Source organism: Carya illinoinensis, chromosome 15 (genome assembly GCF_018687715.1).
Source record: "Carya illinoinensis cultivar Pawnee chromosome 15, C.illinoinensisPawnee_v1, whole genome shotgun sequence".
Lineage (NCBI taxonomy): Eukaryota > Viridiplantae > Streptophyta > Magnoliopsida > Fagales > Juglandaceae > Carya > Carya illinoinensis.
The window spans coordinates 6,923,837-6,950,003 of NC_056766.1; the positions used below are offsets into that span (position 1 = coordinate 6,923,837).

The 26,167-nt window shown below is 38.7% G+C and overlaps 1 protein-coding gene across 6 annotated transcripts in view; it reads left to right on the top strand.

The window, feature by feature from the left end:
• Window positions 1-473: 473 nt before the first annotated feature.
• Window positions 474-26,167, top strand: part of LOC122295683 (transcription factor IIIB 60 kDa subunit-like) — a 31,170-nt gene continuing 5,476 nt past the window's right edge. Inside the window, exons 1-11 of one of the 6 annotated variants that reach the window (XM_043104765.1) lie at window positions 474-775; window positions 965-1,062; window positions 1,183-1,264; window positions 3,445-3,520; window positions 4,317-4,402; window positions 4,485-4,561; window positions 10,133-10,195; window positions 10,350-10,462; window positions 24,425-24,493; window positions 24,579-24,661; window positions 25,502-25,582. In XM_043104765.1, coding sequence (XP_042960699.1) covers window positions 1,001-1,062; window positions 1,183-1,264; window positions 3,445-3,520; window positions 4,317-4,402; window positions 4,485-4,561; window positions 10,133-10,195; window positions 10,350-10,462; window positions 24,425-24,493; window positions 24,579-24,661; window positions 25,502-25,582 — 792 coding nt within the window. In that variant the 5' untranslated portion in view covers window positions 474-775; window positions 965-1,000. Of the gene's footprint in view, window positions 835-964; window positions 1,063-1,182; window positions 1,265-3,444; window positions 3,521-4,316; window positions 4,403-4,484; window positions 4,562-10,132; window positions 10,196-10,349; window positions 10,463-24,413; window positions 24,494-24,574; window positions 24,662-25,501; window positions 25,583-26,167 lie in introns of all 6 variants that reach the window. The other 5 variants (XM_043104764.1, XM_043104763.1, XM_043104768.1 and 2 more) reach the window with 5 other exon arrangements.

A 26,167-nucleotide genomic window follows, 5' to 3' on the forward strand; every position in this document is an offset into this window, starting at 1 on the left:
TGCAGTGCTGGAGAAGCTGGCTTCTGGGTGGGGGGCGAGATGTTGAGGAGCGGCTGCAGGCTTTTGTGTGCGGCTGGAAAGAGTCGGCAGTTTGCAGTCGGGACTGAGTGGCGGATAGGAGTCAAAGTCTGCGGAGAAGGGAGATTTTTTATGGGGGTTTTGAGATCAAGGAGCAGGGGAATGAGACTGCTGAGGAAGAGAAAGCAAGGGTGAGGATTTGTATCCCGCCCCAAGAAAAAAGAAGAAAGATGGAGAAGACGGAGATGCCTGTGCGGGAAAAAGGAAGAAGGAGACGGCTGGAAAGAAACCCAGCGGATAGATGTAGGGTTCAAGTTGGATGAAATCGTGTCAAAATTTTCAAATCGCCGCTAGTTGGTGGTATTACTTTAGCCCATGGGCCGATATTAACTAAATTAGGAGGCCCAATGCCAGTGTTTTAAATTGAAGAGGACTCCTCTTCAGCAACGACTGTTTTTTATAATAACGACAACGCCCTAGTAAAACGTCGTCATCTTGACCGATGACTTAACTGTTGCAGTGTACTTGCATCCCTGGCCTTCGTCCCAACCAACTCCCTTCTCTTCCCCTTGTTTCCCCTCTCCGTCTCGACATCAACTCCCCCAGACCCAACCACCGTTTCATTCCTTATTCTAGTCCTGACCAACGAGGGGCTCTGCTCGGGGGAAAATTATTGCTCATTGCCCTATCCGCTTGCCTTTGTTACCAGCGCCTCTTTTTTACCTCTTCTCCTTACATTATCAGCTTGCCTTTTCTGGTTTGTTTCTTCGTTATTTCAAATTTTACAATCTGAAGATAATTTATTCAACTTTTTGGGTACTTTATTTCTCTATGGATTTTTGCTTCGGATTTGTTGAGAGAATGAATGCTTTAGTTTTTGCTTTGGATTTACTCTTTTTTTTTTTTTTTTGTGTTTTTTGACGTTTGAACTCTTATTTTCAATCAGATTGGCTACAATTGGTACTTAGTACTTTCATGAATTATGGTTTTTATTACGAGTTGTGCTAGGCATAAACCTACTGTACATTACGACAATGGCTGCGTGTAAGTAATTTATCTCGCTATTCTCCACTTTCCTTATCCACTGCTTAATTTTAATGTGTTTTTGTTACATTACACCAATGGCTGTGTATTATTGCTACATGTGTTTTTTCCCCTCCCTAGATGTTGTGAGGTCTGTGGAAAAGTTCTCCATCAAGATGTGTTCACCGAAGAACCTACTTTTGTCAAGGGTGCGGGAGGAGAGGTATGCCACTGTTTTCTTGTTAATGTTCTTATTCAAACTCTATTAGTTGATGAGATGAGGTGTCACATTTGTCAAGGAGTTAGTATTATAGATACATAGTTGGTATTGAGTCTGATATTGTTTCTATACTTTGTACGCTTGCTTTTGGGCTGATTTTGTTTGCTAGGACAATTTATGCTTGCATAGGTGCTTTTTGATGAGTAACTGCTACAGTTTAGTTTATATATTTCAGCACTACCATAGCATTTTGGAAATATTGGCATATATTTGGACCAACTAATAGAGTTGCTGGTGCTTTAAAATCATGAGTAATTCATTGCATAAATTTAAAATTTGGGAATGGTAGGGAGGATGGTCCCTGAATAAGGCCATTCTGCACCACATTATCTAATGTAGAACTTTTTTTAACAAAATGTTGAGAGCTTTGAATTTTCACTGATTGGGATAGCCATGTTTCATTTGAGTTGAGCCCTTCATAATCAACATGATCCTGTAGTTTCTTCATGGACCTGACCTCATTGGAGCATGGTTTTGGGAAATTTTGGGCTGCTTTTGTTAGAAAACAGTTGATATTCATTTTCCATTGTTACATGTATTTGTATTTAACATTTAATTATATTTCTATTGTTTCAATTTTGTCTAACCTCCTTTCGGATGAACTATTAATTTCTCATATTGATTTTTGTGTGCTGAAAATGTGCATACATTACAATACCATTAAATTATAGAGGAATTGCTTTACCTATCGAAAAAAGAGGAATTTCTTTCAAAACAATGAGTTTTTACATTAAATTTATTATCTATTCATTTATATATATATATATATATATTTTAAACTAGATATGTGTAACTTGAGGAATCGTAATGTATATTCTGCTTGACTTTTGATTTCTATACCATATTTGTTTGACTTTAGAGCAATTGTTGTGAAGGGAATTCCTATAGCAATTTCTCTTATCACCATGGGATGATGTGGTTGAGAAGATTAGCTAGTTGGAAGTTGATGTCTTTGTATAAAGGTGGCATGATCACCTTGGTTAAAAGCTTTCCAACTTACCTGCATTTCCCCTCCCCATGAGGGTGGCTAATCATGTAGTGAAGCTTCAACGAGACTTTTATGGAATGGGGTGGATGAAGAGTGCAAATTTCACTTAGTAGATTGGACTACAGCATGCTCACCGATTTTTTAGGGAAGACTGGGGATTCGAAACCTACTTGTGTTTAACTGTGCTCTAGGTAAATGGTTGTGGCGTAAATGCGTTATCAACATGAGAAGGGGACCATGTGGTAGTAGACTCAAAACATGGTAGCTCTTGGCGTTAAGGTGCTCCAGTGAAGTTTATTCTGCATGGCCATGAGATGACATGACCTATAATAAAAAATGAAGTTGGGTAAGGTTGGAGGACGAAGGTTCCTCTTAAAGTAGCTTTTTTCACCTGGACGGCTTGCTTAGGGGAAAATCCCCACCATTGATAACTTAAGGAAATGCCATATCATTGTGGTTGATTGGTGTTGAACATGAAAAAAGAATGGGAAAATCATTGATCACCTTTTCCTTCATTGTGAGGTTCCCAGAGCCCTGCCGAATGACTTAGTTAATTGAGTTGGTATAGCATGGGTTATGCCTAGGAGGATAGTATACCATCTTGCACATTAGAGAAGATCATATGGCGGTACTCAAATTGCAGCAGCGTGAAAGGTGGCCCCTTTCTGATTACTAGTGCATTTGGAGGGAAATAAATGATAGAAATTTTGAAGACCGCAGGTGGACAACAGACAAACTTATAATTTTCTTTTTCAAAACTATCTTTCTTTGGGAAATTGCCTTAGATTTTAGGGGACTAAGCTTCTGTGATTTCCTTGTATCATCTCCTACTTCTAATTAGGTGGCTCTCTTGTCTAAGTCTCTTGTACTTTGCCTTTCATGAGTATCAAGAAAATCTTCCATTACTCTTATATATATACTCAAAACATTTAAACATGAGTAGAATTATATTTTATAGTGAAATTTAGATCACTTGTGTGTTGGAGTTTATAAATGAGAGTTGCACTATTATTATTTTTTTTAAACAAGCTGCATTATTTTTTGTACGCGTATGATCAGTTGAAAGTATGTTATACTTGCATTTTGCTTTTTATTCCATATTTATTTTTTTTGTCTTGAAAATCTTTATATGCAGAGTCGAGTGGCAGGTTCCTACGTAAAATCCATTCAAAGTGGTTATTCAGAATCATTTAGGAGGACCATAGATAAAGGTATCTTATTATGACTTGTAAATGTTTACTTCCACATCTTTCTTGTTTTAGTTTGTCATATTGTGATCTTCAATTTCAGAGTGTCAACATTGTTTTAAAAGAAAAATTGTTGTGTGCATAAACTTATAGTGTGTTTTGTACAATTTCCTAGATAAAACTCAAAGCATGAGGCAACTGAGTTTGGACTAGTAAGTCATGTGTGACACTAGCGTCAAGCTACTTTCTGGAAGTAAATACTATAGTATTCATAACCTTTGCACTTCTGGTTTATGATTTTTTTAGTGTAAAAAATACATTTTTCACTCTCAATTATGGGAATTTGGCTCTTGAAGTTTTATTTAAGCAATGTTTAGATTATACTTGCAATAGCCCATGTTTAGTATGAGAGGGTGGTAAATAGACATTGCTTGGGATAGATAAGTTCTTGCCCTAAGGATTTCAAGGAGCTCCAATCGTAATCTTTTTTGGAGAATAGGCCCATATGTGGTTTGGTGTTTCCTTGCATTGTTACAATACTCTGCTCAAAGTTTCAATTAAGACACATGCTAACATTCTTTTGGTATACATCAACTAAGGTCAGTGGATATGATGATTTTTATGGAGAGAGCCTTTGACAAAATATTGTCTGGGTTTACCATGCATGATATTCCTAGGGAATTTTGTAATATGATGACGCATATGTTATATGCATATAAATCTCATTTATTTTTATATTTCAGTTACTCTCCAGGAAGGCCTATATTCTCTGGCTCACGACATTTCTAATCAAACATAGTTTTTTTTTATTATATGGCAGGGAGAGATGAGATAGATCGTATGGTTACAGCCTTTAATATAAGTGGTGGTGACTCTATAATAAATCCTGCCTGTTCATTTTATCAGGTATGTAATTTTTTCTGTTGCTATGGTGTCCTTGATAGAATATTATTTGTCAAACATTTAATTTGGGTGTAATTTTTTGCAGATAGCAGTTGAACGGAATTTTACTAGAGGGCGTAGAACAGAGCAAGTTGCTGCTGCCTGCCTTTATATTGCATGTCGGTAAGCAACTCTATGCGGGATTCCTTAAATTATGAAATTATAGTTAGGCCATGCAAAACTAGGTTCTACATTATGCTGTCATTATATATTTAAAATTAGACAGCCCCAATGTTATAGTCATGAAAGACCAAAGGGTCTTGTGGAAAGAGGACCAAAACATGCCCATTGAAAGACTCTACCGAGACAAAGGTGAACTGTTTACTTATAAAAAAACCAAAGGTGGGCTGTCAAGAATCTTGAAACATTTAATTGACATTTAAGAACTTGGAGTGGGAGGAATGAATTAATAAATGGAGTATCTCTAGAATCTCGACTCTTTTCCTTCTATCTCTCTCTCTCTCTCTTCCTTCTATCTATTCTCATGACTTTTCATTTCCCATTTCCTGTGGTTTCTGCTGGGAATGATCTTTAATCTTCCTGTCTGTTTCTGCCCTTCTGGATTGGTCGTGTTCCTTTACTGGTTGGTTGTTGTTTTAGTGATGGATCGGAGTTTACGTATAGAAGCTAAGGAGTTCGTATTCAGGAGAAAAGGAGGCAATGCTTTCTGCATTACAGAAAAGCAGGAAATATACTATGTCTTTGTATTTATCTGGTGGTATGGTTGATTGGTTTGCTAAGGTGATGGAGGATTGTCTGAAGAAATTTGGGAATATGGTAGATTATCAGACTAAAAGGGAGGGAGACAGTTTTTATGTTGCAGGGGGCCCATAATCAGTTTGATAGGTTTTTGAAGATGATAGAGTATGGTACCGGAGTGGGTAAAGGTATTTTAGACATCCCTGAAGGGTGGAGAGGATGCAGATGGGCTGGTTTTGTGAGTTACTTAATAGATATGGTTGGCTCATATCCACCGTGTCAGCTTACATTGATAGAGGTATGTTCAAGGATGGGTATACTAATAAAGATTCTAGTAGTAAAATTGTGGCTGCTGCTTCGTATGGAGGTGATAAGCAGTCTGGAGGAGCTTCTTATGTGGTGGCATTGATGAAACCTGTTCAAATTTCAGAGAGTGTAGGTGGTGCAAAGAACAGGAAGGTGGAAATATTGCAGAAAGATGGTTTGAGGAAGAAAGGTGGACAAAACTCCAGTGAAATCACTCTGGTGTAGTAATTGGAATTTGGAAGGAATTACAAGGTGATGAAAAAAATTGGAGAAGTGGAAGGGCCACTTTGGCATTTACGCTCTGAATTAATTGGCTAGAAGGAAAAGATCGATTTTTTATGCTGAATAAGGTTGATGTTTTTATGCTGAATAAGGTTGATGGAGGGTTGGGTCTCATGATGGGCTTGGGCCAAAAGTTAGGGGCCCTTGAATTAAATGAGGAACGATCGGATGAGAGGATTGGGTCGATTGAAGCATGCAAAAGAAGTGGGCTGGTTAGAGGCCTAGTTTTACGTTCTATTGTTTGGAGGTCCAAGGACCAGAGGGCATTACCAAGACTTTCTGACCTGATAGAGGAGAAAGAAGCTCAGCCCAGTTGCTCAATGGAGTGGATGGGTCTTTCGTCTTCACAGAGAGGAGCGAGGGCAGGAGGCAATCCTTCAGGGTGCTTTCCGGCAATGAGAGGCATGGCGGCGACGTCATCTCGGGTGAGATCTATGAGTCTAGTTCGTGACAGTATTCAAGGAAGCCATAGATCGACTCTATATGTGGATTATTTATTACAGAAAGGGTTGACAGAGGAGGGGGTGAGTTCAGGGGGGGTCTCTGATGGCAGGAAGCTTTCCAGTGACTGAGAAAATGTCATTTTCCTCAGTTTCAGGCAGTGAACAGGTTGCGATGATTAAGGAGAAGGGTAGGAAAAAAGACTTGATGCCTATTCAGTGTTATCATCTAAGTAAGGGAGGGGAAGTAAAGGATGTAGGGGCAGGGCAATAATGGTGGAAGAGGCAGATGGAAATGAGGGGACAAGGAACCAGGTCAAAAATGTTGCTGGAATATTGAAGAATGGGGCCTTTGTTTTCAGAAAAATAATTTAGAGCTGCAAATTATCCTTAGCAGTAGTACAGAGGAGGATGGTGAAGTTGGAGAGTCAAGTGGATCTGAAGAGGAGTTAACCCCTGAACCTTTATGTTCTATATTCCCTGATATAGAATGGAATCATAAATCTTCTGATTTGGTGTTGAGAAAGGTGGATGAGATAAAGGATTGTGTGGGTGTGTCTTATGATGAGATAAAGGATTATAGTTGTCACGTTCGGTCAACTATAACGGGAAGGGAGGAAGTGTTTTTAGAAGCAAAGGAAAGGAAAGGGCTGTGACAGAATATAAGGGGATATTTGGATACCAAAATCATCTCATCTCATTTAATCATTACAACTTTCCCAAATTCCCAAACAAATTACAATAAACAATTCAATTTCTGTTGGCTGGTGTCTCATGATAAAATTCTGACCACTAAAAATCTAAGAAAGCGTGGTCTTTGTATTGCTGATTGGTGTTCTATGTGCAAGAAAAATGGTGAATCAGTTAATCACTTGTTCCTCCATTGTGAGGTGGCTAAAAGTTTGTGGAATGCCATTTTTGGAAGGATCGGTATTTCTTGGGTGATGCCAAAGCATGTGGTGAATTTACTAGCTTGTTGGAGGTATGCTGGGCGGATTCAACCTTTGCAGCCATTTGGAAAATGATTCCTTCGTGCTTGATGTGGTGTCTATGGCTAGAAAGGAATGAGAGATGTTTTGAAGACAAAGAATGATCGTTGAATTCAATTAGGGAATTTTTCTTTAAAACTCTGTCTTTGGGCTGAGGGTAATGTAATGAATGGTGATGATGTGTTGGGGTTTTTCCAGGTTTTTCTATCTTTTTAGTCGCTATATGTAGGTATTTCCTTTTGTATACTTCATGTGTACTTGGGCTATGCCTATTTATGGTAATAAAACTCTTATTAATTAAAAAAATAATAATTCAACTTTTTCAAATCCCAAAACAAAAATAATATTCTAACAATATTTTGTTTAACTTTTAACTTTCATCTCAACTCATCTCATCTCAACTCACTATCCAAACCTCCCCTAAATGAATCATAAGATTATTTCATGGAATGTAAGGGGACTTAATGATTTTCGTAAACGTCTTTGGTTGAAAAACTGGTTTAGAAAATGGAGGGTGGATTTTATATGCCTTCAAGAAACAAAGCTGAAAAATGTGAATCAAGCTATTTTTCATAGCTCGTGGAATTGTAATAGTGTGGGTTGGGTTGAGTTAGTTTCAAAAGGGGCTTCAGCATTATTGTAATGTGGAATATGAGGATGGTGGAGTTGTCGGATCATTATGTGGGGGAATTCTTGGTGGCGTGTCATTTTAAGAGTATAGAGGATGTTTGAATGGGCGTTTGCTGGTGTGTATGGTCTAAATGTGGATAGTAGAAGGAGTATCTTATGGGATGAAATGTCAGGATTATGTGATTGGTGGAATTTATCTTGGTGTTTTGGAGGAGATTTTAATCTTACTCGATTTCCTAGTGAGAAAGTGGGGGATTCTCACTATTTGCATGCTATGACTGCTTTTTCAGATTTTATTTTTGAGTTAAATCTGATTGATTATGATGTGAACCCTAATCGACTCGCTTTGAGACCCAACAACAATATTGGAAAAAAACAAACCCAAGAACGCCAAACTCAAGTCTATGGATGGAGAATTTAGACCCGTTGAGAACTCGTTTCAAGAACCTAGATTATATCAAAATCTAGACCCGTTGAAATCCCGTCTCAAGAACCCAAATTACGAGGAGGAACGCCACAAAGGTTGTGATTTATCTTTGATAAGTTCAAGAGTTCAATTAAGAACAAGAGGAGAAAACTCACTCACAATTAAAATTCGAAATAAAATAATGTCTGCCTTGAAATGGCTGATTACATCCTTTAAATACCCTCCCCAAAACATGATAAAACCCTAGACTAAAATTTGAGACCCTTTCTCTCAAAAATGCCCTTTGGTGAACAGTAGCCGCGCGTACTGTAGCGTGAACAGTGTCATGCTACAGTACTTCTAAACCCTAGTTCAAATAAGTAAGACATATGTGGGTTAAGCGTCCTCTAGCCCACTTATTCAAAACTAATAATAAAAATCCTTTAAACAAATTGAAAGCCTTAATATCTAAAGGCCATATTTCTAAGTCAAGTCTTCCACAGCTTGGATCAAGTGGATCAAAGCTGGTTTTTCTTCTTTCAAGCCCATCTTGAGTGTTGGGCTCTTGCTAGCTTCTTCCCAAGTGGTTTGTACTAATCCTTGCATTGCTTCCTTGATCTTCTTGGCTCTCGATCTTGTAATTGGCCCATCTGGAACTTGCAAAGGATCTTTAAGAGTAGGCCTGCCTTGGTTCCCATCAGATTACCTTTGGGGGAGGAGATTATACGTGGTCAAATGGAAGGACTTGCTCAAGGTTGGACAGGTTTCTGGTTTCACCTTCTTGGGAGACTCATTTTTCTGGTTTGTGTCAGAAAAGACTGCCGAGATTGTGCTCTGACCATTATCCTATTATGTTGGATTGTGATGGCATTGAGGGAGGGTGTAGGTATTCTAAATTTGAGAATATGTGGCTGAAGGATGAGGGATTTGTGGATAGGGTGAGAAGATGGTGGTCTTCATATAATTTTTCAGCCACTTCAAGTTTTGTTTTGGCTGGAAAATTGAAAGCTCTTAAAAAGATTTGAAGATATGGAATAAAGTGATGTTTGGGAATTTGGACAGCAAGAGGAAGCTTCTATGGGAAGAGTTGCCAGGCTTGGAGGATAAGGAGGAGCAAGGGGTTTTTTCGGAGGAGGATGGGGAGGAAAAAAGGGGGTGGTTTCTGAATTGGAAAATATTGCGGTAATGGAGGAAATTTCTTGGAGGCAAAAATCTAGGGTGTTGTGGTTGAAGGAAGGTGATAGATGTACCAAATGTTTTTCATCAAATGGCGAACTCTTGTAGAAGAAATAATACAATAGAGGTCCTTCGAGATGGGGATCAACTTATTATGGATCAAGAAGAAATTAAGGATCATGTAGTGAAATTTTATGAAAAGTTGTTTTCGGAAGATTTTTCTTGGGGACCTAAACTGGACAGGTTATGTTTTGATTCTATTGATCAGTTTGAAGCTGAATGGTTGGAGAAAGAGTTTGAAGAAGTTCTTGATGTTGTGAGGGGTATGGATGGGGATAGGGCTCCTGGCCCAGATGGGTTCTCTATGGCATTTTTTCAAGCATGCTAGGACATTGTACAAGAAGATATTATGAAGGGTACAGATTCTGCAGTGGCAACTTGAGCAACTCCCCCTTCCCATGGCAAGGGAAAAAAAAAAAAAAAGCAAGAAGAAAAGAAAAAAAAAATGTTATGAATTTATGAGCTCAATAGCTACCAAAATTCACATTGCTTGCATTTACTTAACTTGATAAATAGTGTATGTACCTGGGAATACTATTGAATCATATGTATACTTTTAAATTTACCAATCTATTATTTCATAGCTTTTATTTGTTTTGGATGACCATTGTTGGTGCTTTGCTTTGCATGTGAAAGTGATTGTATCATGTGTTACATTTCATGAATGGGACTCGGTAAATAATGCCAACTTTTTATGTTTTTGCAGTGTAGCTAGAGATCCAAAACCATTTCTTCTTATTGACTTTTCAGAGTTTCTAGGGATCAACGTGTAAGAGAGAACCTACTTTAGTATCAACGTTTTTATTTTTATGTGCAGTCAATATTAAGATTAAATAGTTTATTGATTATACAATCTTGAATTTATGTCATTTGACTTGCACTATTTACCTGAGCTTTTGTTGTTTTCAAAAACAATTCTGCAGTTATGTGCTAGGCGCTGTATTTTTGCAGCTTTGCCAACTTCTAAGCCTTGGAGAGCATCCTACTATCGTAAAACCTGTTGATCCTTCACTTTATATTCCCCGGTTTGCAGAAAGTAAGAACCTAATATTCCTCCCTGTTGATAATCACATTCCAAGAAAATTGTATTTCCAGCTTTTCTCTTTTTTTCCTTTATATTTTTTTCCTCTCTTCTCTGAGTTGGAAATTTTCCAGTCTGTTGCCTGCGTCCTATTAACTTGCATAATTTTTTTGGCATTAGATTAGTAGACCAAGTGTGGTTCTAGAAAACATAGGATAAAAAAGAGGAACTGCAGAGTCTTTGACTCTTGGTCCAGTGAAAATTGAGGATATAGTATACTTGGTAACTTTTTTTTTTGATAAGTAAAATAAATTATATTATCAAAAGAAGGCAAAAGCCTGATACAAAATTAGAAACCACATCTAGGTATGAGCAATGGATATAAGGAACTCATGTAGCCCCAAACCATTAAAATCAACCGCTATGGTCCATGTACAAAGAGTTCTAAAGAAAAAAACTTTCAATTCCTCCAATGATCTCTCTTTGTCCTCGAACGTCCTGTCATTGCGCTCTCTCCATAGACACCACATGATGCATATAGGGATCATCTTCCATACTGCTTTTATCTGTTGATTTCCTCTCAAATTTTTCCAACTGGCCAAAACCCCGACCACCGTCTCCGGCATAGCCCAAGCCAAATCCATTCTACCAAGTACCTCATTCCATAGCCTGCTCGCTACCTCACAGTGTATCAAGAGATGGTTCACCGATTCACCTCCCTTTCTACACATGCAGCACCAATCTGTGATGATCACCCTGCGCTTCCTCAAATTATCAGTTGTGAGAATCTTACCCAATGCTGCAGTCCACACAAAAAAAGCTACTTTGGGTGGCGCCTTATGTCTCCATATCTTTCACCATGGGAACTGAATAGGTGTCTCTTGAGAAAGGGACTTATAAAAAGAGCGCACTGAAAAAATACCTTTAACTGTAGGTATCCACCATAAACTATCCTGTGAATTATCCGGTTTAGTAGCATACAAAAGGCTATAAAAGGCTTCTATACTGCTCAACTCCCAATCTTGTGCCACCCTACTGAATATGATATTCCATTGAATTTGTTCCCCTGATCTTTCCAGTACATCTGCTACTGAGGCATCAATATCTCTTGCAACTCTGAATAGCGAAGGAAAAGATTCCTTTAGTGCCACATTATCACACCAAGTGTCGTACCAAAACTTGATATGGGTTCCTCCTCCCAAACGGATTCGAGTATAACGAATGAAGACCTCCCATCCTTTTCTTATATGTAGCCACAAACCCACTCCATGCGCTCCTCTCACTTCTTTTGTACACCACCCCCCCTATAGGCCCCCATATTTGCTCTCTATAACCGTCTTCCACAAGGCTTCAGGTTCCTTGTGATATCTCCACAGCCATTTGCCTAGTAGTGCCCGATTGAAAGTTCTCATATCTCTAATACCCAAACCCCCATTCGAAATAGTGCTACATACTTTGTCCCACCTAACAAGGTGAAATTTTTGTTCCGCACCCATTCCACCCCACAAGAAATCCCTTTGAAGTTTCTCCAACCGAAATGCAACATTTGCTGGAATACGAAACAAAGACATGAAATAGGTGGGTAAGTTAGAAAGAGTGCTCTTAATTAATGTAATCCGCCCACCTTTTGACAAATATAGTCTCTTCCATCCAGCTAGCCTACGTTCCACTTTCTCAATAACTGGGTCCCATAAAGAAGCCGCTCTCGAGGTCACCCCCAATGGTAGTCCCAGATAAGTCATGGGTAAGGATGTAGTCGTGCATCCCAAAATGCTAGCCAACTGTCTAATATGCCGAACACTTCCAATAGGCACCATCTCAGATTTTCCCAAATTAACTTTCAATCCAGAAGTTACTTCAAAACAAAGGAGAAGGGCCTTCAAAATTCGAATCTGGTTAGGGACTGCTTCACAAAAGAAAAGAGTATCATCTGCAAACAAAAGATGTGATACATTAACAAATCCCCTATTCTGAACTCCAATCTTAAATCCAGTGAGCAACCCATTCATAACCAAGGCTGATGACATTCGGCTTAGTGCCTCCATCACAATCACAAAGAGTAAAGGGGATAACGGATCGCCTTGCCTTAAGCCTCGTGTGCTACAAAAGAAACCAGTTGGGCTTCCGTTTATCAAGACGGAGAATTTTACCGTTGATATACACCACCTAATCCATGAACACCATTTCTCTCCGAACCCTCATTTCCCCAAAAGATCAAGAAGGAACTCCCAGTTGACATGATCATACGCCTTCTCCATATCCAGCTTGCATATAATCCCTGCCTCACCAGATTTCAATCGAGTGTCTAGGCATTCATTCGCAATAAGAGCCGCATCTAGGATTTGTCTATCCTTAACAAATGCATTCTGAGGTTTCGAAATGAGCTTCCCCACTACCTTACTCAGACGATTCGCTAGCTCCTTGGAAATTATCTTATAAACCCCATTTACTAAGCTTATAGGTCGAAACTCCTTTATCTCCTCAGCTCCCACCTTCTTTGGAATTAATGCGAGAAAAGTAGCATTAAGGCTTTTTTCAAACTTTCCAGCTGAGTAGAACTCCTGGAACACCTTCAATAGGTCATCTTTTATTACAGCCCAGCAAGTTTGAAAGAAACCCATAGTGAAACCGTCAGGGCCCGGCGCCTTGTCTTTAACCATTTTCCTCACAACTTCAAAAACCTCCAACTCCTCAAAAGGCCTCTCCAATCGATCTACATCAATAAGTTCAATGGAATCAAAATCCAGCCCTTCCAGTTTCGGCCGCCAAACCACCTGTTCAAAAAGTAATTGTTCAAAAAAGTCAACAACATGGTGGTTTATCACAGACTCATCCCGACACTCCACTCCTTCTATTTTCAGCATCTCAATGTTGTTTTATCTTCTATGTGAGTTAGCTATTCTGTGAAAGAACTTGGTGCTTCGGTCTCCTTCCTTCAACCATAACGCTCTTGACTTCTGTCGCCATGATGTTTCTTCCCGGACTACTACTCTTTCCAGATCTGCTTCCAGCTCTTTTTTTACAGCTATTTCTTCTTGAGTTAAGGGCCGGTTTTCTTGTATTCTTTCTAAACCTTTGATCTCTGCCTCCTTGCTTTTTTTACACTCCACTACGTCGCCAAAAGTCTGTTTGTTCCACAGCTTTAGATCTTTTTTTAGAGCTTTCAGTTTACCCGCAAAAATGAAGCTAGGAGTTCCTTGTATCTGATATGAAGCCCACCATTGCCTAACCTTTTCCTCAAAGTCATCCGCCTTCAACCACATATTTTCGAATTTGAAGGACCTATGCCTCCTTTGTACCCTGCCACAATCCAACAAAATAGGCCAATGATCCGAACTCAAACGCGGCAATCTCTTTTGCCACACGTCAGGAAAATGACATTCCCACTCTGGTGAGATTAGAAATCTGTCTAGTCTAGACCATGTATGATTATTCGACCAGGTACATGTACCCCCCGCTAGTGGTAAATCCACTAGATTCAAATCAAAGATGCACTCTGAGAATTCTGTCATAGCTGGCCTCATTCTTCTATTCCCAAAACACTCAGTTGGGAATCTAGTTACATTGAAATCTCCGCCTATACACCAAGGAAAATCCCACCAGCTATGTACTCCAGCCAATTCTTCCCATAATAATCTTCTCTCATGGTCTAGGTTAGGACCATATACACCTGCAAAAACCCACAAAAAGTCATCTGCCACACTTCTAAAAGAGCAGGCCACCGAGTATACTCCTACAAACTCCTCAATTTTCTCCACCACTCTTCTATCCCACATCACTAAAATTCCACCCGATGCCCCTTTGGCCGCCAAGTATACCCAATCAACATATGGACAGCTCCATATACTTCGCACCAAGTTTCTACTAATAATTTTCAGCTTTGTCTCTTGTAGACACACTATGTCCGCCTTCCACTCACGCAACAAGTGTCTTATTTGTAGACGCTTATTGTCCTCATTTAACCCGCGAACGTTCCACGATACAATTTTAGGTTTCATTTGGAATATGCCACACCCTTCCCTTTGGTCCTTTCCTTGCTTGCACTTCCTTCTGAATTCATGGACCAATTCAACCTTCTCAGTTCTCGCTGCTTTTTTGACTCTATTTTTCTATGCTGATGATGGCCTGTTTCAATTGCTGTAAGTAAAGCCATAAACTGCTCTTCATATCCTTCACACCTCAAACCCACCAAATGTTGTATATCCTTTACCGTATTAAAAACCCAGTCTGAAATCCTGGGCTGTTCTGGATTCAAGAAGTTTAAAGGGACAGGTTCACTCTCTTCAGCTTGTACCATCCCCGTTTCCTTAGCTAACTGTATGGGCACTAAACTGTTTAGAACAAATTCTGTTTCTTGAACTCCCTGTCTATATGTGTCTTCCACCAACGATACTTCTTCCACCCTAATGATGTCTAAACACCCTTGAGAATGCCTTAGGAGCATTTCATCATCAAGGGACCCCGATTCCTCACTGTCCGTGCCCAACGAGTACCCATCTTCTTTAGCCGAAAGTCCCCCAGACTCCACACACATAGTGGGAAGGTTATCCGGCTCCTCCACCACCGGAAGGATCTCTAAGCCTCCCTTCGGCGAGTTCAGTCTCTTTTCCGGCAGAAAAGCAGCTCCCGAAAGCCCCGGAAAAACATTTGGGACTTCTAACAAGTTTTTCCGGCCACCCCACTCAGGTATTCCGTCTTCAGAGAGCTCCACCGTCATCGCCGGTAGTTTCTGACTTACCTCCGAAGACAAAACCTGCACCGGCGACCGTCGCTCCAGCTCCGGCGCTGGACAAGGCTCGGATCTCACTGGATCCGCTAGCCTATCGGGGCAGGGATCCGGCTCATGGGCCATCGGGGCTGGGCTCAGGCTCATGGGGGCTGGGACGAGGCTCACTGGATCAGTTTCGGGTGGGCCCTGAGGGCCCATGACTCTTTCAGAGAGCCCCTCCCTTCTCCCGGTTGAAGTGACTTGGACCAAGCTCATGGACCTTGGGCTGGGGCCTGGTTGAAGGTCTGCGACCTTTTCGAAAGTGGTCTGAAACTTAAGCTGGTGCCCAGTCTTCGGCCCAGAGACCTGCCTCCATTTATACCCACTGACCATAACTTCTTTCCCTTTACCCGTGGGCCTCTGATCTTGGCCCGACCCCTTCCAGCCCCTCTCATTTTTATCCCCTACCTTATTTCGCCCGACCACCTTTCTCATTTCAGTCATCTCCCACTGCAATAGCCATACTTGTCTCTGCAAATCTTCTATTTTCCTCCCCACGTCTCTATCACCCACACTATTAGCTTCTGGAAAATGAACACCGTGAGTAGCTCTAGGCACTCTTCTGCCAGTATTTTCCACTCCACCTCCCAAACCTTCTTGGACCAGCGCCTCCTTATACGACCTCGCCGCTGCCACCCTCTTCCATGGCTGAGCACCTCCATGCATACTGACAGCCCTTCTCTTTCCTTCCATAACAGACTCCTCCAACACTTCCCTCAATCTCCTCCATCCACTTCCCTCTTCCCCTTCCGGAATGAAAATGGAGTTTTTCTTTCCATCCTCCCTGTAAACTGACACCACAATATATCTCCCCCTATCATTAGCACATCTCTGAGCAAGAAAACGCCTATACCCCTCCCTGATGGTGCTGTATACTTCCTTTTGCTCCCCCCTAAGACATACTTCCAATGTCTTACACAACCACTGAACTGTGTTATCTTCTACCCATCGCTCTTGCTCATGCTTCCATTTTCGCTCAATAATACATAGATGCCTGCCTACCTTTGCAAGAATGAAAAACTTTGATTCAATCCCAAGCTCTCTAAAGAAACCCATTGAAAACAGAACCTAAAAATGCTTCAATCACATATTCACTTATCCAAATATACTTAAAGGCCACACCATTCTTCCCCCTTTACCTCCCCCTTCACCCCACGTTGTTTTTTTTTTTTTTTTTTTTTTTTTTCGAGGATCTGGCCTACTGTTCCGGTGGACGGAGAGTCGACGGCCACGAGAACCTGAGCTGGGGTCACGGGGTCGCCGACGATGACTTCTGGCCAGATCCGAGCAACAACTAAGTCGCCGACGACAGCAATCCGAGAAACCTGGGTTAACGGGGTCACCGACGACAACTTCTGGCCAAATCCGAGAAACTAGTTCGCCGACTATGGAAAACCAGCAACCCGAGAAATCTGGGGTCACAGGGTCGCCGACGATGACTTCTGGCCAGTTCCGATTGTTCCGGGTTATTGTTTACCGACGACGGAGAGTCGACGGCCACGAGAACTTGAGCTGAGGGCACGGGGTCGCCGACGATGACTTCTGGCCAGATCAGAGCAACAACAGAGAGCTAAGTCGCCGACGACAGCAACCTGAGAAACAAAGTCGACGAGCTGGAGTAACGGTGCGTTAGTAGACACTGTTGAAAGTTGAAAAATTAATTGGATCCGTCCGTGACCTGACAAGTGTGGCTGGAGATTTGAAAAAAAATTGCCTGATGTTGTTGACAAACGAGATTGAAGGCTCCGAGTTTCTAAGAAATGTCATTTTCACCAAAATCACATTACTCTTTGACTTGGATGATAGCTCGTCTGGTTCTTTGTGCTATCTCTATAAAATCAGGTTCATCCAATCCGCATCAAGTTTTCTTCTCATCTCTATAAACTCATCTGCATTCTTTCAACATTCTCGTTTTAAGCCTTCTATTCTTTTGTCAATGGCTCATTCCTCTAACATTTCTCTAGATCCATCCATGAGGCATTCTGCATCTCAACCTCCTGTCCTTTCTGCAGCTACCATTAGTGCCATGTTGCAACAAGAGAATACTAGTATGGCTAATAAGTCAGACTCCGATGCTATCTACGACTTGGTGAGTCTTGGGACTTGCTACTCATCCTCCATTGTTGCTTTTTCTCAGCGGGTACAAGCCAAAAACCACGAGGTTGAAAGGCTTAAAGAACAAATTGTTGTACTTCAACAAATTGTTCAAGAGTCTCATATAAGGGAAGGAATCGTTCGGCAGAAGAATAAACAGTTGAAATCTCTTTTAGATTCTTTATTCCGCTTGCCAGTTCCCATGGATAGGGATGACCTGATGTTGTATGAAAAGCATCGGCGTCTCAAACATGAGGCTAAAAACCTCAAGTTTATGTAAGCATTGTTTTGCATTGTTTGTTTTGTTTTTCTTTCTTTTGCTTTTTGTGTTTTTAACTTTGACAGAAATCTACTCCTTGTGTACGCTCGAATATCTCAGGTGAATTTTTTTTCCCCTTTGTTTAATCATTTTCGTCTCAATATATGTTCTACAGTGTTTATCTTGTTCCAATTCATGTCTGTATAACATACATCATCAAATATTCAATTGCTAACATTGAGGACAATGTCACATTTAGTTGGGGGGAGGGTTTTCTGTTAAAAATGTGTTAAACGAAAAAAAAAAAAAATTTGTGGTGCATTGAAACATAAACGATTAACACACACTTCTGGCATGTTTGTTAGATTTGTGTATCTTGGTGGAATAGTTGAGCGGAATTATTTTGTGAAGATTTATTTTCAACCTTAAGCATAGAACATGACTTATGATGCCTCATATTTTGTTGAGGAGTGACTTGAAACACCGGGATGCGATATTTACAAAAATGAGAATTAGAAAAGAAAAAGATCGTGTAAGTTTTCCTAAATAAAGGGCTAGAAACAGTTACCCAAAACTTTGGGGGTTGAATGATCAACCTTTAAACAGAGTTGGCGTAAAAACTGCTAGTCCCTTAGGCTTTGAGGTAGTTAGAATCAATAATGATTAATCTTAAGGTTGAAAAATCCTATGATAAATCATATTTATTAGTGAGGAACATACAGAGGTTTAGCCACACACACATATCCGAGTTCTAAAACATTTGCCCCAATTCTATGTGAACAATTACTGAGACTTTCCTTGTGGACTCAACTCATGGTGTTGAGTAGTCACGAATCAATTTTTTTGTGAGAATTCAGAATTATGTTTGATTGTTTTTGTTTGAATTTCGAGCTTTATACAATATTCATCTCAATTAATTTTCACTATTTTGCTCAAGGATTAGCAAAATGCTAGTTGGGGGGTGATTGAGCTGAAATATTGCACATTTTAGCTATTTAAAACCAATGTATTTTAAATTCATCATGACATTATTATTGGTTTTAAATAGAAAAATGGTTAAAATGAATAAATCAAAGTTGTGATTTTAATTGATTAAAAGCATGAATTTCTGCTTGAATTCTACCAACTATTGATTACTGTGCATTCTGATCTGTTCCTCTAGAATTGAGAAACAAAATAAACTGAACTAGGTCGATATTGGAATGGCTTCACATGTCTTCATTTTCGTTATCACAGTTCATTGGACACATATTTTTGCTCTTTGTGCATGAGTTATGAGTTCACATACTTCAAATATATGTATATTTTGTTTATCTTGCATGTTTGGTTATGTCTTTCTCTTCTATTGATTCTCTACTTTTCATTTCCATTTGTTCATGCAATGTCTATTCCAGGCCTTTGTACTACAATAAAAAGGTGATTTAATGAAGATATCATGGATCCAAGCATATATGGTGATAAATATAGGCTTAGAGCTTCAAGAGACCAGTTTAATCAAATCGAACAAGGAGTAGCTCAAGTGAATCCGAAACTATATGAAGAAAAAGGCTGCTGCTCTCCACCAAATTTAACATTGAAAAAGTCATAAAAGGCTGCTTCCTTTCCATTGAATTAAACAAGAACCGAAATGAAAGAAGAAAGAAAGAAAACATGTGACAAATTGAAGAGATGCCGTGCTTGAATCTTGAAGAGAAGTCGGCTAGAGTGAATTGTAGTTGGGGGAATGAATTGAATTAGTTTGGACCGGTCAAAGCAGTAGGTGAATGAAGGAACATGTGCTGAAATTGAAATAACAAATTGAAGGAACAAAATGAAGGAACATGTGCTGAAATTGAAATAACAAATTGAAGAAACCGTGCAAGAGTTAGGCAAGAGTTAGGCAAGAAGTTAGGCATGTTGGACTTGGTTGTTTGGTTTGAATTAATAAACCAATTGAATAAAATAAATGAAGAGGAATGCAATGCAAGACACGGCAATTGAAGAGGAATGCAATGCAAGACACAAAATAATTAAAGAGGAATGAATTGCATTCCTAACTTCTTGCCTAACTCTTGCCTAACTCTTGCACAGTTTCTTCATTTTGTTTCTTCAATTTGTTATTTCAATTTCAGCACATGTTCCTTCATTTTGTTTCTTCAATTTGTTATTTCAATTTCAGCACATGTTCCTTCATTCACCTACTGCTTTGACCGGTCCAAACTAATTCAATTCATTCCCCCAACTACAATTCACTCTAGCCGACTTCTCTTCAAGATTCAAGCACGGCATCTCTTCAATTTGTCACATGTTTTCTTTCTTCCTTCCTTCATTTCAGTTCTTGTTTAATTCAATGGAAAGGAAGCAGCCTTTTATGACTTTTTCAATGTTAAATTTGGTGGAGAGCAGCAGCCTTTTTCTTCATATAGTTTCGGATTAACTTGAGCTACTCCTTGTTCGATTTGATTAAACTGGTCTCTTGAAGCTCTAAGCCTATATTCATCACCATATATGCTTGGATCCATGATATCTTCATTAAATCACCTTTTTATTGTAGAACAAAGGTCTGGAATAGGCATTGCATGAACAAATGGAAATGAAAAGTAGAGAATCAATAGAAGAGAAAGACATAACCAAACATGCAAGATAAACAAAATATACATATATTTGAAGTATGTGAACTCATAACTCATGCACAAAGAGCAAAAATATGTGTCCAATGAACTGTGATAACGAAAATGAAGACATGTGAAGCCATTCCAATATCGACCTAGTTCAGTTTATTTTGTTTCTCAATTCTAGAGGAACAGATCAGAATGCACAGTAATCAATAGTTGGTAGAATTCAAGCAGAAATTCATGCTTTTAATCAATTAAAATCACAACTTTGATTTATTCATTTTAACCATTTTTCTATTTAAAACTAATAATAATGTCATGATGAATTTAAAATACATTGGTTTTAAATAGCTAAAATGTGCAATATTTCAGCTCAATCACCCCCCAACTAGCATTTTGCTAATCCTTGAGCAAAATAGTGAAAATTAATTGAGATGAATATTGTATAAAGCTCGAAATTCAAACAAAAACAATCAAACATAATTCTGAATTCTCACAAAAAAATTGATTCGTGACTACTCAACACCATGAGTTGAGTCCACAAGGAAAGTCTCAGTAATTGTTCACATAGAATTGGAGCAAATGTTTTAGAACTCGGATATGTGTGTGTGGCTAAACCTCTGTATGTTCCTCACTAATAAACATGATTTATCATAGGATTTTTCAACCTTAAGATTAATCATTATTGATTCTAACTGCCTCAAAGTCTAAGGGACTAGCAGTTTTCACACCAACTCTGTTTAAAGGTTGATCATTCAACCCCCAAAGTTTTGGGTAACTGTTTCTAGCCCTTTATTTAGGAAAACTTACACGATCTTTTTCTTTTCTTTTCTTTTCTTTTTTTTTTTTTTTTTATATATAAGACTCGGTAGTCCTGCAGTTTACTTCTCCTGTTTTAAATCAATAAACATTAATGAGGAACACTACAAGTGTAAGCATGTGCAAAATGTTCTTTCAAAACTTGCCCTTCATTCTATATAAATCATACTAATTCTCATTTTTGTAAATATCGCAGCCCGGTGTTTCAAGTCACTCCTCAACAAAATATGAGGCATCATAAGTCATGTTCTATGCTTAAGGTTGAAAATAAATCTTCACAAAATAATTCCGCTCAACTATTCCACCAAGATACACAAATCTAACAAACATGCCAGAAGTGTGTGTTAATCGTTTATGTTTCAATGCACCACAAATTTTTTTTTTTTTTTCGTTTAACACATTTTTAACAGAAAACCCTCCCCCCAACTAAATGTGACATTGTCCTCAATGTTAGCAATTGAATATTCGATGATGTATGTTATACAGACATGAATTGGAGCAAGATAAACACTGTAGAACATATATTGAGACGAAAATGATTAAACAGAGGGAAAAAAAAAAGAAGAAAAAAAAATTCACCTGAGATATTCGAGCGTACACAAGGATTAGATTTCTGTCAAAGTTAAAAACACAAAAAGCAAAAGAAAGAAAAACAATGCAAAACAAGCAAGAAAGTAAAAGAAATTTTTTTTTTTTTTTTACTTTTACATAAACTTGAGGTTTTTAGCCTCATGTTTGAGACGCTCATGCTCTTCATACAACATCAGGTCATCCCTATCCATGGGAACTGGCAAGCGGAATGAAAAATCTAAAAGAGATTTCAACTGTTTATTCTTCTGCCGAACGATTCATTCCCTTATGTGAGACTCTTGAACAATTCGTTGAAGTACAACAATTTGTTCTTTAAGCCTTTCAACCTCATGGTTTTTGGTTTGTACCCGCTGAGAAAAAGCAACAATGGAGGATGAGTAGCGAGTTCCAAGACTCACCAAGTCGTAGATAGCATCGGAGTCTGACTTATTAGTCATACTAGTATTCTCTTGTTGCAACATGGCACTAATGGTAGCTGCAGAAAGGACAGGAGGTTGAGATGCAGAATGCCTCATGGATGGATCTAGAGGAATGAGCCATTGACAAAAGAATAGAAGGCTTAAAACGAGAATGTTGAAAGAATGCAGATGAGTTTATAGAGATGAGAAGAAAATTTGATGCGGATTGGATGAACTTCAGGACTGATTTTATAGAGATAGCACAAAGAACTAGACGAGCTATCATCCAAGTCAAAGAGTAATGTGATTTCGGTGAAAATGACATTTCTTAGAAACTCGGAGCCTTCAATCTCGTTTGTCAACAACATCAGGCAATTTTTTTTCAAATCTCCAGCCACACTTGTCAGGTCACGGACGGATCCAATTATTTTTTCAACTTTCAACAGTGTCTACTAACGCACCGTTTTCTTCAGTCCACACCCCACAACTAGTGAGAGACATAGTTCTCAATGAATCGAACGAAAGAAAACAAAGTGCACAGAACTAAGCAAGGAAAACAAACAATCAACATGAAATATAAAATCAAAGCAAACGAACAAATAAAAACAAAGCAAGTAAAGAAAACTGTGAAGAAGGAAAAACAACTTAAAATACTTCCCTGGGGTCTTACACAAGCAAGATCTCATCATGTGGATCAAAGACCTTCAGAAATGACTTTAGACGTTGTCCGTTGACAGTGAAGCTATTACCATTCTTCGGATTGACAATGTCTACCGCGCCATGAGGATGAACGGTCTTTACAATGTACGGCCCACTCCATCGGGATTTCAACTTTCCAGGAAAAATATGCAAGCGAGAGTTGTAAAGAAGAACTTGCTGGCCAAGTGTGAAATGCTTTGGATGAATTTTCTGATCATGCAGAATTTTCATGCGCTCCTTTGCCATTTGTGCGTTGTCATAAGCATTCCGACGAGCTTCATCCAATTCATTGATCTGCAATTTTCTCAGCCCTGAAATTTTATCAAGTGACATGTTAACATGTTTTATGGCCCAAAGAGCTCGATGCTGAATATCAACAGGTAAATGACAAACTTTACCATAAACTAATCGATAGGGAGACATCCCTAGATTTGTTTTAAAAGCTGTCCTATAAGCCCACAGAACATCAAGAAGCTTAATCGACCAATCTTTCCTATTAGGATTTACTGTTTTCTCCAGAATGATTTTTATTTCTCTGTTTGCCAATTCAGCTTGCCCATTTGTTTGAGGGTGATAAGGGGTAGAAACTCTGTGTGATACCATATTTCTTCACAAGTGTAGAAAATGGTTTATTGCAAAAATGAGAACCCCCGTCACTAATGATAACCTTGGGCATGCCAAATCGAGCAAACAAAGATTGTAAAAATTTTAGTACAACATGATGGTCATTGGTTTTGCAAGCGATGGCCTCAACCCACTTTGAAACATAGTCCACAGTCAATAAAATATATGTGTTTCCAAAGGAAACCGGAAAAGGTCCCATGAAGTCTATTCCCCAACAATCAAAGATTTCTAAAGTAAGAATGGGGGAAAGGGGCATCATGTTTCTTTTGCTAATGGCTCCCAACTTTTGACAAGACTCACATGCTTTACAAAAATTGTAAGCATCCTTAAACATGGAGGGCCAATAAAAACCGCTTTGCAAAATTTTTGCCACTGTTTTGTTTGCTGAAAAATGACCACCACATGCACCCGTATGACAAAATCTCAATACTGAAGAAAACTCATCATTAGGAATGCATCTCCGAATCAATTGATCCGAACAATACTTGAAAAGATAAGGGTCATCAAAGTAGAAATGTTTTACCTCAGATAGAAACCGACGCTTATCTTGAGTTGACCATTCAGAAGGCATTCGCTCAGTCACCAGGTAATTGACTATATCAGCATACCAGGGAGCTCCATCAACCACAAACAGCTGCTCATCCGGGAAACTATCATCAAGAGGAAGGCTGACATTTGAAGAAGGAGATGATGACAATCTAGAGAGGTGGTCAGCTACCACATTTTCAACTCCTTTTTTATCCTTAATGTTGATGTTGAACTCTTGAAGTAATAGAATCCAGCGAATCAAGCGTGGTTTTGCATCTTTCTTAGCCAACAAATACTTAAGAGCAGAGTGGTCAGTGAAAATAGTAACAGGAGAACCAAGAATATAAGCCTGGAATTTATCAAGTGCAAAAACAACTGCAAGCAATTCTTTTTCAGTAGTGGTATAATTTTTCTGGGCATCATTCAAGGTTCTACTGGCATAATAAATCACATCATAGTTTGTTAGATACTATTAGGGATTAGAGCTAGCAGATTCATTGAAAGCAGTATGACCATTATATTTGTTTCAAATGTAGACAAAACATATTTGCCAGCTATTTTGAAGAAGCAATTTTTTTTTTTTTTTTCCAAGAACTATTAAAGGAAAGAAACATGAAGGTCTGTGGAACTGCATTACACATTATAGCAAGCATGAAAAGAGATTGGATTCAGGTAAAAGTACTCATATATGGCAGCTGATTTTTTCTATGTTTGATGACTGCGAAACTTACTGGGATCTTATATCATTCCTAGACAGGCAGAAAACCTAGTGGGCTGTGTGGTGCAGCATTATATATATCTGCCCTTTCACATGGGTACAGATTCTCAAAGTCTGACATTGTAAGTCCAGCTTACCGCATAGATGTTTGCAATCTGCTTCAGTATATTTTGGGTAAAGTTCCTAGTAGAACTTTCTGTTGTGTGCAAATTGATGCATTGTACGTTAGGCATCTAGGATTGCTTACATAAAAAGTTCCTAAACTTCTTTTAGACACTTATAACAATAATTTTCTCTCATTTAGGTATATATACTTAGGGAAGCACTATACAGTGAAGAAATGTTGGAAGAAGTAAAAAATTGTGATAGAGATAATTGTGTATGTTGTATGTTTGGGAGTGAACATCTTAAATGATGAAAAACATCTTAGATTTGAGATTTTTTTTCATAAAAAAATGATATTTTTATTTTATTTCACAAACATGGCCTAAATCTTCCATATGCAAAGACAACAATCAGTCAATTAAGATTTAACCTTGTCCCTACATCTACATTTTTTGAGGATAGGCATTCCTGACCCCAATTTGTCTTGCTCTTATTGTGTCAAAGAATCCTAACTATTCCTATGCTGTTATATTGCAAATTTGTTCTCTAACTTTGGCCACATTACCCAAAGATTTATTGTTCATGTTTTCTATAACAATGTTGCTTCAATACTGTCATTGTGTCATTTTAGCATACTTTTTTTTTTTTTTTTGTGTTTGTACCTTTCTTGTCTGAAAGTTACAAGCATTTTATAAATTGCTATCATTAAACAAGTTGATTATGATGAATAATTGAATTACATCGTGATTCAAGCCTCTTCCACCTTTCTTTAATAGATGTGGTCAATAAGATGTTTCAAAAATTTTCTTCAAGCATGATCCACTTTTGATAATCTCTACCCATGCTCTTTTAAATAGGTAAAAATTGTGCATATTTGTGAGGTAACGCTAACAAAACGATTGATGGAATTTGAGAATACAGATTCAGGGATATTAACGGTAAGTCTCACTCCAATTAGAACATGATGCATCACGCTATATTGAACACAATTGGTGCATTGGTCTTTGCAGCTTTTAATGCTTTTTGCTTGTCGTTTCCATTGCCACAGAGCTGCTCCAACATTGGCTTGGTTTCAAGATGTAGAATCTCTGTTTTAAATCCCCATTTAGCAGGGCCACTAGGATTTGGGTCTCTTTCTTGGGCAGGACATCAAGTACATGTGTCTTTACCAATTAGCCCATTTCTAAATGCTGTAGTAGATCCTAAAGAGATCCCACTTCCTCATGAATTTATCTTGAATTGGGATCTTTTTGCCAAACTTTATCCTAGTTTTGTTGAGGGAGCAACCCCATTTTTCACCTTGTGATGTAGGTGCATTTTACAGGCCTGGAGTTTAACTGGGTAAAAGAAATAATGTGTTTGCTCGATATTTAGGCATCCCTCATAAAAATCTATCAAAGACAATGGCTTGCATTTTCATTTTCTTGTGTTAGAGTTTGTTTTATGAAAATGAAGACACTTTTCAAGGCAAAAATAGCTCCACTTATTTAGTTTGGCTGGAGGAGGAGGAAATTTGGCCTTTT